Source organism: Thermobia domestica, chromosome 8 (assembly GCF_964235325.1).
Source record: "Thermobia domestica chromosome 8, izTheDome1.hap1.1, whole genome shotgun sequence".
Taxonomy (NCBI): domain Eukaryota; kingdom Metazoa; phylum Arthropoda; class Insecta; order Zygentoma; family Lepismatidae; genus Thermobia; species Thermobia domestica.
Window position 1 is genome coordinate 158,815,532 of NC_137461.1, and position 13,847 is coordinate 158,829,378.

The 13,847-nt window shown below is 35.9% G+C and overlaps 1 protein-coding gene across 2 annotated transcripts in view; it reads right to left on the bottom strand.

The window, feature by feature from the left end:
* Window positions 1–13,847, bottom strand: part of LOC145693309 (fatty-acid amide hydrolase 2-like) — an 89,342-nt gene that overhangs the window by 64,684 nt on the left and 10,811 nt on the right. For both annotated transcript variants that reach the window (XM_081769176.1, XM_081769175.1), the window contains exon 2: window positions 5,010–5,228. In XM_081769176.1, coding sequence (XP_081625302.1) covers window positions 5,010–5,228 — 219 coding nt within the window. The remainder of the gene's footprint in view (window positions 1–5,009; window positions 5,229–13,847) is intronic.

Consider the following 13,847-nt stretch of genomic DNA (forward strand, 5'->3'; position numbering starts at 1 on the left):
CCTTAAATAAATGAATAAAGCAACTTGACAACCATTAACAATGTTCGGAGAATATAAATATGCAATCTCTCTAAGAACATAATTTAAAAATCATTGCTATCACAGTCCTCAATGTCGAACTTGATTAATCAGAGATACTAAAACAGTAGTAAACTCTGCTAGAAATAGAAATGGGATCACGCAATTCCATGTATGGGATATGGATGGCTACCATTAATGTCATCGTTCCAATCAAAGATTCACCCCATTAACAAACTCTGCCGACACAATTGCTCTAGTTGTCTATTGCAATAAACACAATTCAAAATTTCGCTTTGTTAAAGAGTAATCATGTGGAATAACAGACGAACGTACTACAAGGATGAGTCATATTTTGAGTTCGACAATATCGTAAATACAAGGTTAAACTAGCCCAAGAGGTAGTTTGGCAGGTGGACTATTTAACACGTACGCTGGCACTCCAACAGCATCTTCAGTCAGTTTTAAGTGGCAGTGACGATGAGTGCTCAACAGTGTCTGGTACGTGAATAGTTACTACGTGAATTCGAACTTGGGCATAATGATGCGACAACAGCCCAAAACGTTTGTCATGTAAAAGAGGAAGACACAGTGAACTACAGCAAAGCAACTCGGTAATTCGAGGGGGAAAAAAAACAATATCTTTCAGTTTAATGTCCCACGTTTATAACCTGTCAGCTAAGAGAGACGATGATTAAAGCAAGTGAATGAATTACACGAACACACGATGTTGACCACAACAAACTTACTTGGCCAGGAATCGAACCAGGGACCTCAAGAACCAGAGGTAAGCGCTCTATCACTGAGTCACTGTGCTCTCACAGGTAATTCTAAAAATTTCGTGCAAGTTGTAAAAATGTCAAAAACCAATCAAGGTCCGATCACCACAGTTTCTAAGACATACAGTATCTAAAGTCATACGACAAGCCATTGAGGAAAATCCATCCTCCACCACACTGTAGTGCATCGCTTCATGAACTCGGGAAAACCATCAGGAGAGGCCGCATTGCACCACATGAGCAGACCCAATCTCAGGCCCCGAGGAGAGTAGATGTGTGCCGACAACTACTACTACAAAATGCATGTAATGTAGTGTTTCCTGAAACAGACTGTAACAGGCACGAAACATGGATGTATTTCTGAAATCGAAATGTGCAAAAACATGGTTCAGCAAAGTCAACTTTCAGAACCGGTCGTCCAACAGGACGGTTTCGTGCATGAAGTCATGCTTTGTGCGTGATATACCTACGAGGGGGTAATTCACTTCGAGTTCATTTCTATTGGTCAGACCTTCATTCCGAACAACTGAATATATGCTGCTCTACGCCAAAAATATCCTGCATCGGTGAACAGAAAGCGCGCCCTGCTGTAACAGGATAACGCAAAACTACATATGGCTCGAAAAATACAGGAACTTGATAGCATCGAACTGATGTCGTATCTTCCATGTAGTTCTGACCTTGCTCCTTCAAATTACTACTTGTTTTGGTGCATAGCGCACTTCCTGAAATCACGATGATTACCAAGCAGCAAGAGGTGAAAACAACGGTAGAAAATTTTGCCTCTAAGTAAAAGACGTACTATCGAAGTAAAATCTAGGAAGTGGAAGGGAGGTGGCTGCATACTGTCCAACATAAGCGGCTATACTTTGATTGTTAGCCTGCTTTCATTGTACTGTAAAAAATACAGAATATTGTTTACCAGAATATTACAAGACTTAAGACTAACCCTTGTAACATAACAATCTTATAAGCACACTAGTGTGATGCTAATATAGGTTTATGAACATTTTGAAGCTATATATACTTTTATTACGCGCAAACTGCATAGAAGCTAGGGGTTGTTCTAGATTTTAAGTGGGATATGGATGACCACCATTAAAGTAACTTACCCCAGATGTTAAAGGATTGACTTCATTAACAAACTCCGCTGAGATAATCGATAATTGGAAAAAAAAAAATCACCTTTGTTCAAAATGTATCGTATACAGTAACAGACGAAGTAACATTACAATTTTATAAAGGCCAAAACCATAATCTTAATAATTAATGATATCAATATTGGCAGTAATTTGACTTAATCTCTCAAAGCTTCAAAAATAAATCTCAATTATAAATAGCGCATATGATACACAATCTTTTTTGAAAAGCCTGATTATCTATTTTTGCTTCAAAACCAATTTATTGACGATCATACGTGGCTATTTTAACACGTTGGCATATATGATAGACCGTGTAGCCTAAATGCTGAAGTAGAAAAGGTTATATTCGAAATTAGGAACGGAAAGGCAACCGGGATAAATAATATACTAATTGAATTCATTAAAAATATGGGAGACAAGGGAAAGAATGAATTGTTCCGACTATTCAATGACATCAATGAAACAGGAGAGTGGCCAAAAGACTTCCTGAAGACGATCATGATACCGATAGCTAAGATATCGAATCCAAAGAGATGTAAGGATTATAGAACTATTAGTCTCATATCTCGTGTAGCTAAAATTTTGCTCCGAATACTGAAAAGAAGGTTATATGGAAGAACAAATAAAGAAGTTGAGGCGGAGCAGTTCAGGTTCAGGAGAGGTAAGGGCACAAGAGATCGGATTATTACGGGCAATCGATGAAAGATTTATAGAAAAAGGGAAAGATGTGTATGTTGTATTTATTGATCTAGAAAAGGCTTTTGACCGCGCGAATTGGGACTTGTTGTTGGGAGTCCTAAAGAAGACTGGGTTGGAATGGAAAGATCGAAGACTCATAGGAAACTTATATATGAACCAACAATTAAGTGTTAGGATAGGGGAAGAACTGACGGAAGAGCGTGCAATTGGAAAGGGAGTTCGACAAGGATGCTGTCTTTTGCCAACACCATTTAATATTTATCTAGAAGATAGTGAAAAAGAGCCTACATGATGAAGACGGCATTTCAGTAGAGGTAGAATGATTTGATGTATAAGATTTGCTGACGATTTGGCGCTTGTTGCAGAATCTGAAACAAAATCAATAAGATGTTAGAAAATCTGAGGAAGGGCTTTTAAGAATATAGGATGAAAATAAATGTTTAAAAGACAAAAGCCATAGTGATTGGAACGAAGCAGTCTATGTTATATATGAAAGTGGGAGGAGATAAAATAGAACAAGTGAATAGTTTTCGATATCTGGGTAGTATTCTTAGTAATGACATAAAGTGCGAACGTGAAATAAAAGCAAGGATAGGAATGGCGAAAAAGCCTTTAGGAATAAGAATAGTCTGTTTATGGGACCTTGAATAAAGAGTTGAGAAAAAGACTCATAAAATGCTTCGTGTGGAGTGTTGTACTGTATGGGGCACAAACACGGAAATTACGTAAAAGTGATGAAAAACGACTGGAAACCTTCGAAATGAGGATGTGGAGAGGAAGAGAAACTGGTTGGGACATTGCCTAAAAAGAAATTGTATCATGAGGGACGTCCTATTGGGTATGGTGGCGGGAGGGAGAGAGAGGGGGCGAAGGAGACTACAATTAATGGATGATATAAAAACAGAAAGATCACACAAGACAAAGATGTTAGCGGAGGACTGTGGAACATGGAAGCTTCTCAGCTGCGACAAGTGACACGCCAATAAGGGCAGAATACCTACGATAATGATGGCATATTATACAGTATATATATATATATATATATATATATATATATATATATATATATATATATATATATATATATATATATATATATATATATATATATATATATATATATCAAACAGACAAATATCTTTACAATTTAGGACCAGTTTTGCAAAACCCAACGCCAGCATGTTTTGACGAATTCTGGTATTTTAATATGAGCCTTACAAAATGACTAACAGAAAATGTGACGAAACTAAATACTGTATTTGCCTTTATAAAAGGCGCCTGAATATAGCAAATTTTCACAACACTCGATATGTCCGTTTTTCTTGATTCTACAAAATTCAACTAATCTATCTTTCATACACCATGGTTGGAACTAAGAACATAATTTACACTGAATAGTTCACATAATTTACAGTGTGTTACATTGAAAGCTCAAAGGCATTTCAAGGAATTCAGCATTATTTCCCAACACACACTTAATTCTGGAAAGAGAAGTGCTTCAATAATGTTTGAAGCACCTCAACTTCCACCAGTGAATCATGTAAGCAAAAATAAAGCTAGTGACGTGAAGAAGTTGATATCTTATTTTGACAATGATTCAGAGGAAAGTAAAGAGTTATATTCAAAAGTTGTACAAAGAAATGCTAGTGATACTGAAGACAAAATTTTGTATTATGAAGAACCTTTACATTAAAGAGGACTATGTTCCTGTATTGTTTTCACAGCATTAAAAATCCCAACACTATATTATGTGCTATTGCTTTAGTTGTCATTTCAATGTATGACTACGAGTTTCACAACAGGTTTAGGATCTGAGAAACAGTCTTGGTTATTGTGGAAACTTCTGTTCATCTGTTAATTTAAAAGAAAAAGCACAAATCTACTAACGCATTGTTAACTTCTTATTCTGAAATTATCTACAAAATGTAATATACTTGAGAGCTCATTAAATTTAAATGCTTAGAATGTATATTTATAACACCTAGGTTGTATGAAAAAGGAGATATGTTGAGTTTTGTAAAAAATTATAATTTATAACTATTTCTTCCTCAACAGGCCGCTAGTGATGAACTTCAATTATTCCTTCATCAATCTCTATCTACATGGATGACCAGTGTTAAATTTCTGAAATCTTTTAAATCAACGATATTGAGTACAACTTACAACAAAAAAAGAAAAAAAAGAAAAGAAAGAAACTCCTGTAAAATTTTGTAAATGGCGCTTGTTGGGTTTTGTTAAAAGAATTTTCAATTCATCTATGTTCCATTCCATCATTATTGTTTAGTCCCACCTCAAGAAAGGATATTTCTAACAAAAGCGAGTGAAAGATTTCTTGAATACAACTTAATAATAACTTTCTAAAATATCTTACCTCTTTGTTACGAATTTTTCTTGCCAGAGATGTGGCGCTCTCCAAAAGAAACTTATCCTTAAGGGGAGGTATAGTTTTTCGTTTATCACTGTAGTAATATCCAAAACCAACATCTACGACGAAATCCAAAATAATATGAAATATTATAATTAATTTGCGTAAGCATTTCCACAAAATGGCCAGGAACAAAGCCTTTTTATCCACGCGTTCAGTATGTACCTGAAAGATACGCAATAGTTAGCACATTTCTTTTATTGCCATAGAAAGCTCATAAATTTCTACAACTTACTTTCCTACAATTGTAAATCCACATTAATTTAATGTTTAAGAGATATTTCAATTCTATTTTATATTATGTAAAATGTGAAACAGTAAAAATTCTTACGTATGTCAGGAAACTAAGAATACGCATTTCAAGCATGTATCTAGAAATATTCTCTAGTTCATCAAATCGCGTATTAAAGATAGTAGTTTCTTCAAGATATATGATGAACTCTTTTCAGATTCAATTCTTGTCTAAGGGGAAACAGCAGGGTAACAGACATCATTGCTGAGGAAAAGAAAGAAACCAAATGAAGATAGGTGAGTAATTTACAGTTTTTCATTTAGAAACGCGCCTGATCCAATAGCATGTGGAAAATTTAGTGATGTAATTTTGAACTTCACAACGTTCGCCATTTCTCAAGTCGAATAACGTGGTTTTTCAAAATATTTTAAATATTTCAAAATATGCTGAAACTACTAAGAAAACGCTTGACGCTATCTATTATCGTTTCTGTTCTGCAGTGATCCACGGTGAAACCGGAAACAGTTAATTTCTACCACTTCCGATTTGAAGAGAGAGTTAAATAAGGAGATGGAACCTATTGTTCGGACGTCAGGTCAATTCCAAAAACACTGCTTTTCGATATATTTCACCGTTTGCTCTATGTAAATCAATATTCACACCAGAAGTACTAGGAAATATTAACCACTTCCGATTTGTGAAAGTATTATGTACGTATGTTTCCTTGAGATGTTGAATCGATTTAAAAAATCGCTTGTCGCTAATAATAGTTTTTGGCCTATGGGATTAACGCTAAGACGGTTTATTTCTACAACTTTCGGTTTGATTAAATCAGTGCTTCCCAACCATGTTTACTTTGCACCCCCTTCGTAAAATACGCTCCCTCCTCTCTCCCAGCTCGTTGGTTATATGTGCTTTTTGTATGACCCTTTCTGTATTGAACTCTTAACTCTTTAATAGTAACAGAATAATGCAAAACGACTCCAGAAAATACTCACAGATGGGTCGAGAACAATTAATAATAGACACAGATAACAAGCCAAGTTCATGGTACAAGCTGAAACACATACACAGAGTACATAGACTATCAAAAATCATACGACTTAATACTACACTGCTGATGTATCAAGCATACAATATCATATGTAAATATATTGTGCACATTCATATTTTTGTTTGCATATAAATCTTTTTGTAATCTACATATAGGGTAATTACATAATTTGCATATCGACAGTTTAATTACAGGTATAGGTAGCTAAAATAAAGGATTAGTTGTGGAAGCAATACTGTAGATTTAGGTTGATTTATGTATGTGTTATTATGTTTTATATAAATAATAATTGTGCGAAGGATCTAAATAAGCTAATACTTTATTAATGATGAATATAAATTCCAATATAGATTCAATGTAAAGCTTTCCGTTAGCTACCTATGTTATTTCAAAACTTATATGAAGTTTCAAAAAACTCTCTCTCTGAAAGCGCAGCATAGAAAAAAAAAAAAAAAAAGAGTTTAAAGACAAGAGTCTTTGTCCACGGCGAAAACAGTACGCGTGGTTTGAAACATACGGAGCATAGTTGCTAACCGTAACAACGAAGTTATAAGTACATATGACTGCATCTGGGATACCTAAAGCAATACCAAAAGAATGGTCGACAATATTGCTATGGTGGGAGACATTGTAACGTGGAGACCCCATATCGCGAGCACCTATTGTTACAAGAGTACTGCAGAAGTTCATGGATACATGTGAAAACCCTCAATACAAAGAAGTGTCAAAAAGTGCGAAACTGTCCAGTTTTCACACATATATCTACGATAGGTTGGGTTGTAACGATTTCTTTCGCCAGCCAGGGCGGATCTATAATTTTGAACTTCCAAGCTGCTTTGTATGAGAGATGTAGACAGGGAGCTATTCCTCCTAGAAGCCTTCATCCCTGTTTGTAAATATGCTTCCGCAAATAATTCTTTATTGATGCAAAAAGTATTCTTGAATTTCTCGTAATAGCTGCATGTAGTATAGGTTAGTCGTATTCTGTTATGTGTTGTCAATTTATAAGAAAGAGGCTTATTTCAATTCGTAGTGAAAACTTCAGCAATTTAAATTGGGGGAGATGCATGCTACCCGTAATATCGACGTGGATCATGCCTAAGCAGACAGTGTCCTGGGTAGAAAACCAGCACTGATCACGACAAAATTATTTATAATGAATTAACTACGCAATGACAGCACTTCGTATGAAAACAAAATGTGTATATATGTATATAGTTAGTTTTTTTAATGTGTCGCATACAAAACAAATGTTTAGTTTACCCCAAAACACTGAAAACTTGGTGACTACATCAAATTACAAGAACTCCTCATGCAGGTGAGATACCTTTCAAAAAACCCACCAGGAGGCAGCACCTGCTAAGCCTGGAGAGAGAGTGTGGAGAACTCAAGTGACAAGATTATATATAGTGGATTATTTAATTTTTGTGTTTATTTTTCAATATTATAATAAGTGTTGCATATCATTGGAAAGGTTTATCCTTTCAGACAATAGTGCAAATGTCCGAATTTAAATATAAAGTTGCACATTTATGTAATTAATATGTAAAGCGAACAAGGTGCAGTAATTGGGTCCAACAGGCCAACGACCTGTGGTGAAAACCCCCTCTCACCGAAACACCCCCGTCGTAAGAAAAGTGGCAGCTTTGAGGCGAGCCCAAAACTTTGGCAACAAAGTGTGGTGTTAAAAGACAATGTCCGGGAGACGGGGAGATTCGTTATTGTGACTTCAAGCGGTTGTTATATTCTTCGTGCTCCGTTCTCGGTAATGAAAAGCTATACCAACTACAGCCATCATGAGCTGTATACTAGATAGTGCTACAGGCAACTGGTCGTTTCAGTTGGTTGATCTTGTTGTTTGATCAAGACTTTTCAGGAAACTATACAACTTCATCAGTGTTGTAATACTTGTACCATGTGTGCTAAAGTTTAAATTTATCGAAAAGAAACTGCTATCAAAATTCACGCAAGTTTCGCGGACTAACATACAATGACAGTGTCAGTTAGACGCTTTTAAGCTATTTACCAGGCTGGATTGCGGTAGTTAGGAAAACCCGCGTCTCGACTACCATATCAAAACAGAAGATGTGCACCGTGGTAAAGAATATGGGAAATGCAAATATGTTCCCAAAACACTAGCTTCTTACTGCAAGAAGGACTAGTTATAGCAGTAAGAAAGCTATAGTTCAGTGAAGGAGGTCGTTGTGGCCATCTGCCAGAGCAACAAGACGTTTCGTTTAAATGGGAAGATACGAGACCAACGAGGGACACATGTCTTGTTAATGGGAAGAGACAAGACCAACGAGGGAACACAGGAGATGGAGTCAACACAGGAACACCAAGGAGCCAGGAAGAACAATCAATGGTGACATCATCAGCTAATAACGTGCACGAACATTTCAAAATTTAAAGGCCTAAATAAAAAAAAAAAAAAGAATTTCGTAATAATAATTCAAAATTTCAACCTAAATTAATATTTTTTTTTCTTTCTCTCCCTTTCGTGTACGAAAAGTGTATATAATATTTAACGTGTGCTTGTGAGTCAATTAAAGCTGTCAATCCAAATGAAACTCGTGTGCGTTCTTTCTACTCCAGGAGATCTTGTCAGGTATGTAAGCAATTGAAGTAACATGATTCTCTTTCAGCTGTCTTGGAGTTGTCTTGAACAAGCAAGACATGGTTAACAATAAAATTTATGTTGTTGTGTGTGTGAGCGATAGCATTGATTCTAAAGACCTGAAGTAAAACCACTGGAGGACCCTGTAATTTAGAGTCTCATCTCAGCCAAAGTTAACTTTTTAATAAATTCATTTTGTTCGATTTATCAATTTATCATTTGTTTTACATTTTGCTCTACCGAATTAAAATCTTGCTCTACCAACTTTGCATAATTAGTACATTATTTTACATAATATTCAAATCAGCCCATTTGCATATATTGTTTATTTACATATTTATCTCATGCCCTACCATTTCTACCCCCTCACATCTACACACTGGGCACTATTTAAAATGCATGTAATAAATGAGAAACATGTTGACAAAACAGCATGATCAAATGGAATACAACACCATATTCGAAAAGTAACCTGACAGAACACTAGCAATAGAAGATATGCGAATTAAAAGAGGAATATTCCAAGGAGATAGCTTAAGCCCATTGTTATTACTGGACACCACGAACTATGGATTCAACATGAAACCAAACAAACAGAATAAAAAATAATGCACCTAATGTATATGAATAATACCAAACTGTACGCGAGTACGAAAACCCAACTAAGGAATCTACTAAAGATTTCTGAAATATTCTCAACAGATATAAGAATGGAATTTAAAATAGAGAAATGTAAAACACTATAGGTTAATCAAGCCCAACAAATAGTCAAAGAATGTAAGTTAACCACGTAAGAGACAATGGAAGTTGGTAAGTTGAAAGAAGTATAAAGTATCTAGATTTAAACAAATCGAAAAGAATAGAACAGGAAGTAATAAAAGAAGAAATAACACAAAACTTCCAACAGAGACTGAAAGATATATGCAAAACAAACCTCAACAGTAAGAATTTAAGCAAAGTTATTAATACATTTACAGTACCAGTTTTAACGTACTGAAGGAAGAACAGAAAAAACAGAAACAGTAATTAATATATTTGGGTGGCTGGTATATTACAATGTCGTTTGCTCAGATGAGAAGCAGAGAAAAATATTAATATTAATACTACTACTACTACTAATAATAAGCATATTATCATCTACAGTGCAGCCTACTTACAACGAACTCCGAAATAGCGAATTATAGGATATTGCGAAAATTAAAAAAAAAAAAAAAAAAAAAAAAAATCCTCGTCACACCGCCTATTTAAAAACACGGAAAACTGACCTATGTTACGAATAGTATTTTCCGTAAACCGCTTATAGCGAAGTTTTCAGAATGGATCATGCTTTCTTTTCTTCCGCTCGTGGATAACTCACGTACCACACAAGTAGTTTTCATAGCTGTTGTCGCTCTGAAAACCAGGCATAACTCACTCCTCCCACTCGGATGACAGCAGAAATCGCCCTGAGTGCTGATATTTCCGGCAACGCGCATCCACCAGACTTCAAGGTCGGGGTTACAGAGTGTCTACTAAAATTCCAAAATGAATTTCGTGACTTTTTCGTGATCTTTTCTACAGCAAATCATAAAATTTCTTAACATTTTCAAGAACGAATTTGGGTGTGAATTAGGCCGAATTTTCATCCATGCGATAGAAACGTACTTTGCTTGCGATTTGGTAGCGTCTAAAGCCGACCGTAGACATCTTTGGTGGTGAATTTTGACGTTTTATAGAACAACATTTTTCAATCTGTACTTACAATTAAAAAAAAATCGTGACCCAAAAGCTAGATTTCGTGACTTTCATGACCATTTTCTGATTTCGTGACTTTTTTGTGACTTTCGTGATCGACAGACCTTGGGTTAAAAATAAATATGTTTTCACTAAAGCTCATTATGTTAGACGCGGAGAGAAAGATGCGTTTTTTGGTAAATGTAAGATAGGAACACGCCGCAACTTGACTTTTTTACTCGTGTTTGTGCATCGCTAGATTGAAAGATGGTAAACAAAAGGAAAGACATATTTCTTGATGCGCTTGTAACCAAGGATCCCGATGTTGATAATTCAATTGTAAAAAGCGTGGGGGAGGCTACGAAGAAAGATGAAGTAGATTCCGATGATGAGGGAGAAGTGGAAAATGTGAAACAACCCGCGAGTTCCAACGGAGCGATTCAAAGTGTGGAAAACTTGCAATGCTATATTTTTGAACAAAGCAACACGGTGCTGGACAGTGCTTTTCCGGCATTTGAAGAAGTGGAAGCGGAGGTGCTGCAAACAGCGGCAGCAGACACGGTTCAGAAGAAAATTAGAGACATTCTCAAGCGTGCTTGAACAGGTAAGAACTCCTCAATATGTACGATAGCCTAGATAACAATCAAATTAATAAAATTATCTTCAGATGTAATGCTATGCTACTGTATATTCTTTTTTAAACGTATCTGCTTGTTATCTAATCCTTTGTTTTTTCCATTATTCGGAAAAATACACGAGTTTGTTTATAACGAAGTTCCGATATAACGAACTCATTGTGTTGACCCCTTGAAATTCATTATAAGTGGTCTGCACTGTATTTATATTTATTTAGTTTTTCAATAATGTATAAATCGTGAATAGGAATAGAATAGGCGAAATGTTAAAACGTGTTTTTTTCTTTCTTCAAAAATGCTCACCTTTGCTCTTGAAATGGCTTTGAAATGTGACGAAAATGGTTTTACATGAAGAACTAATTTCCAGTGTCAATCTAGGAGCAGAGAAAACATCTTGGACTAATGTTTAAAACGACGATTTCGTAATGTCTAGCACACTTTCTAATTACAAAGCAAAGATGTAGCGTTTTGACATATGGATGTAAAGCCTAGATATTAGCAAACCAACAAGAAGCTCGACTTGCAGCGGAAATGTGATTTTGTCGGAGTACATGAATCAGCTGGATTGACAGGAAGTGCAAGAAGTAGGTGAGGGAAGACAACTATATAAAGTACCCGGAAATACTCAAAGTAAAGTTAATTGAACACTTACACAGACATAATGCTTTTTCCAAAACATTTCGAAGGAAAGACCTTGTGTACCAAGACGACTGAGAATATCCTATTTAAAAAATATGACCAATGAGATGAAGTATTTGCCTACACGGAGATAATAAGGGCTGCTGAAGATACGAAGCTATGGCTGCACAGGCAAGGCTTAAACCCTTTTCAGGAGAGACAGAGGACAAACCACTTGAAGGGCTGATCGCACTTATTGTAGGTGGTAAAAGTGAACATTTGCACAACAACAACAAAAATAGTTTTTATGGCATTTAAGTGTATCAACATTAGCATCATCAGTTGGTATCCTTATGTAGATACTAACGGTACAAATAAACTTTCGTTTACAGACGAACCAAACGTTCCTAACGCGCCTGTTTCTAGATAAACCCCGCCTAAGTTCTCTCCACTGAACTGGAATAAGTACAAGCCACCTTCTAGTGACCACCCACATAGGTTGGTGCGTGTTTGCTGCACGAAGATCAAGAAATATATTCCCTTGTGCAAGCATATTTAGTGAAAGTGCACAATGACTTAGAAATTTTAAGTGTTCCACGTTCTTATAAAACATAGACGTTATAAAGGCTAGAATCTATTAAAATAGACTCCGAACCACAACCCGGCCTCCAATCCGGCTGCCCAGATCATGCAAGTTCAATTCTTACAGTATCCATCATTCCTCACCACATTCGCGTGCCGAGATCTCGATTATAGGTTCATGTAACAAGTAATGGCTAGTTCCGAAAATAATCGTTCTTATTGCCTACCTAACAGTGTTTGTGGTCATGGATCGTGCAAATAACACTTCGGAATCATTTGGATCCTAGCTGCAGCAAGGAAAGTCTGCAAAACTAGTTAATGAAATGACCTCCACATTAGAAACCTTTCAAAACATTCAAAAAATGCTATTTATATGCATTATCAGACCCATGACCAGGAGGGACTAAGGAAGCCTGCCCCCTAAATTTTCCTTGGCCCCTCCGCCTCAAATTACAATGCGTAATACGAGCTACATTATTACCAAAAATACACTTTAAAATAGATACTTGTAAGAGATGCTTTATTTTAAATTTAGGTTTAATTCCGTTAAGAACGTACGAAATTTAAAAAATAGAGAAACAAGTGATAGGGAGAATACATGTTATTTTACCAAACTTTTAAAATAAATTTCTCGGCAACTCTACGTAGTGAGCGGAATGATGGTAATCGTAGTAAGCAGAAAAACGAGACACATATGGATTTGAAAAAAAGGTGGAAGTCAGAAATGATACAAAAAGTGCTAGGACCAGCTAATTCAATCTGATGTTGAGGTGTTCTTTATGTGTTTGGGTTTACATTTAGGAATTTGCAAGTGAAAATGAGACTGATAACTCATCGCGAAGCAATAAGGAATATATATATATATATATATAAATTTCTCGACGATAGAAAAATGAGTACATTTAGTTTTAGACTCAATCGGTGCTACTGTCAACATGAGCCCACAAATTTGCAAAATTTTGGAAGAAATTTCTTAATTTACGAAGATAGTGCTACTGCACTGTAATTGTGAGGGTTGATGAGTAACAATACAGTGTGATTCAAAATGATGTGAACGATAAGGAAACGTTCTATAACTGATAATACTTTCAATATTATCCTCAAGTTTTGTTTGGAACGAGCGTAGTAGTTTAAAATTTATCCGCTAGGTGGTAGAGTGATTAGTTCCAAGATGGCTACCTGTGGTGCAGAGAGAGCATTTTGCGTTTTACAGTTTCACATTTGTCGGTCTGTTGTTAGTGTTCAACGCGAGTTCCGCACAAAGATCCACCATCAAATAACTCCATACGTAAGTGGTACGACAAATTCAACAGAGCGGGATGCATTTGTAAAG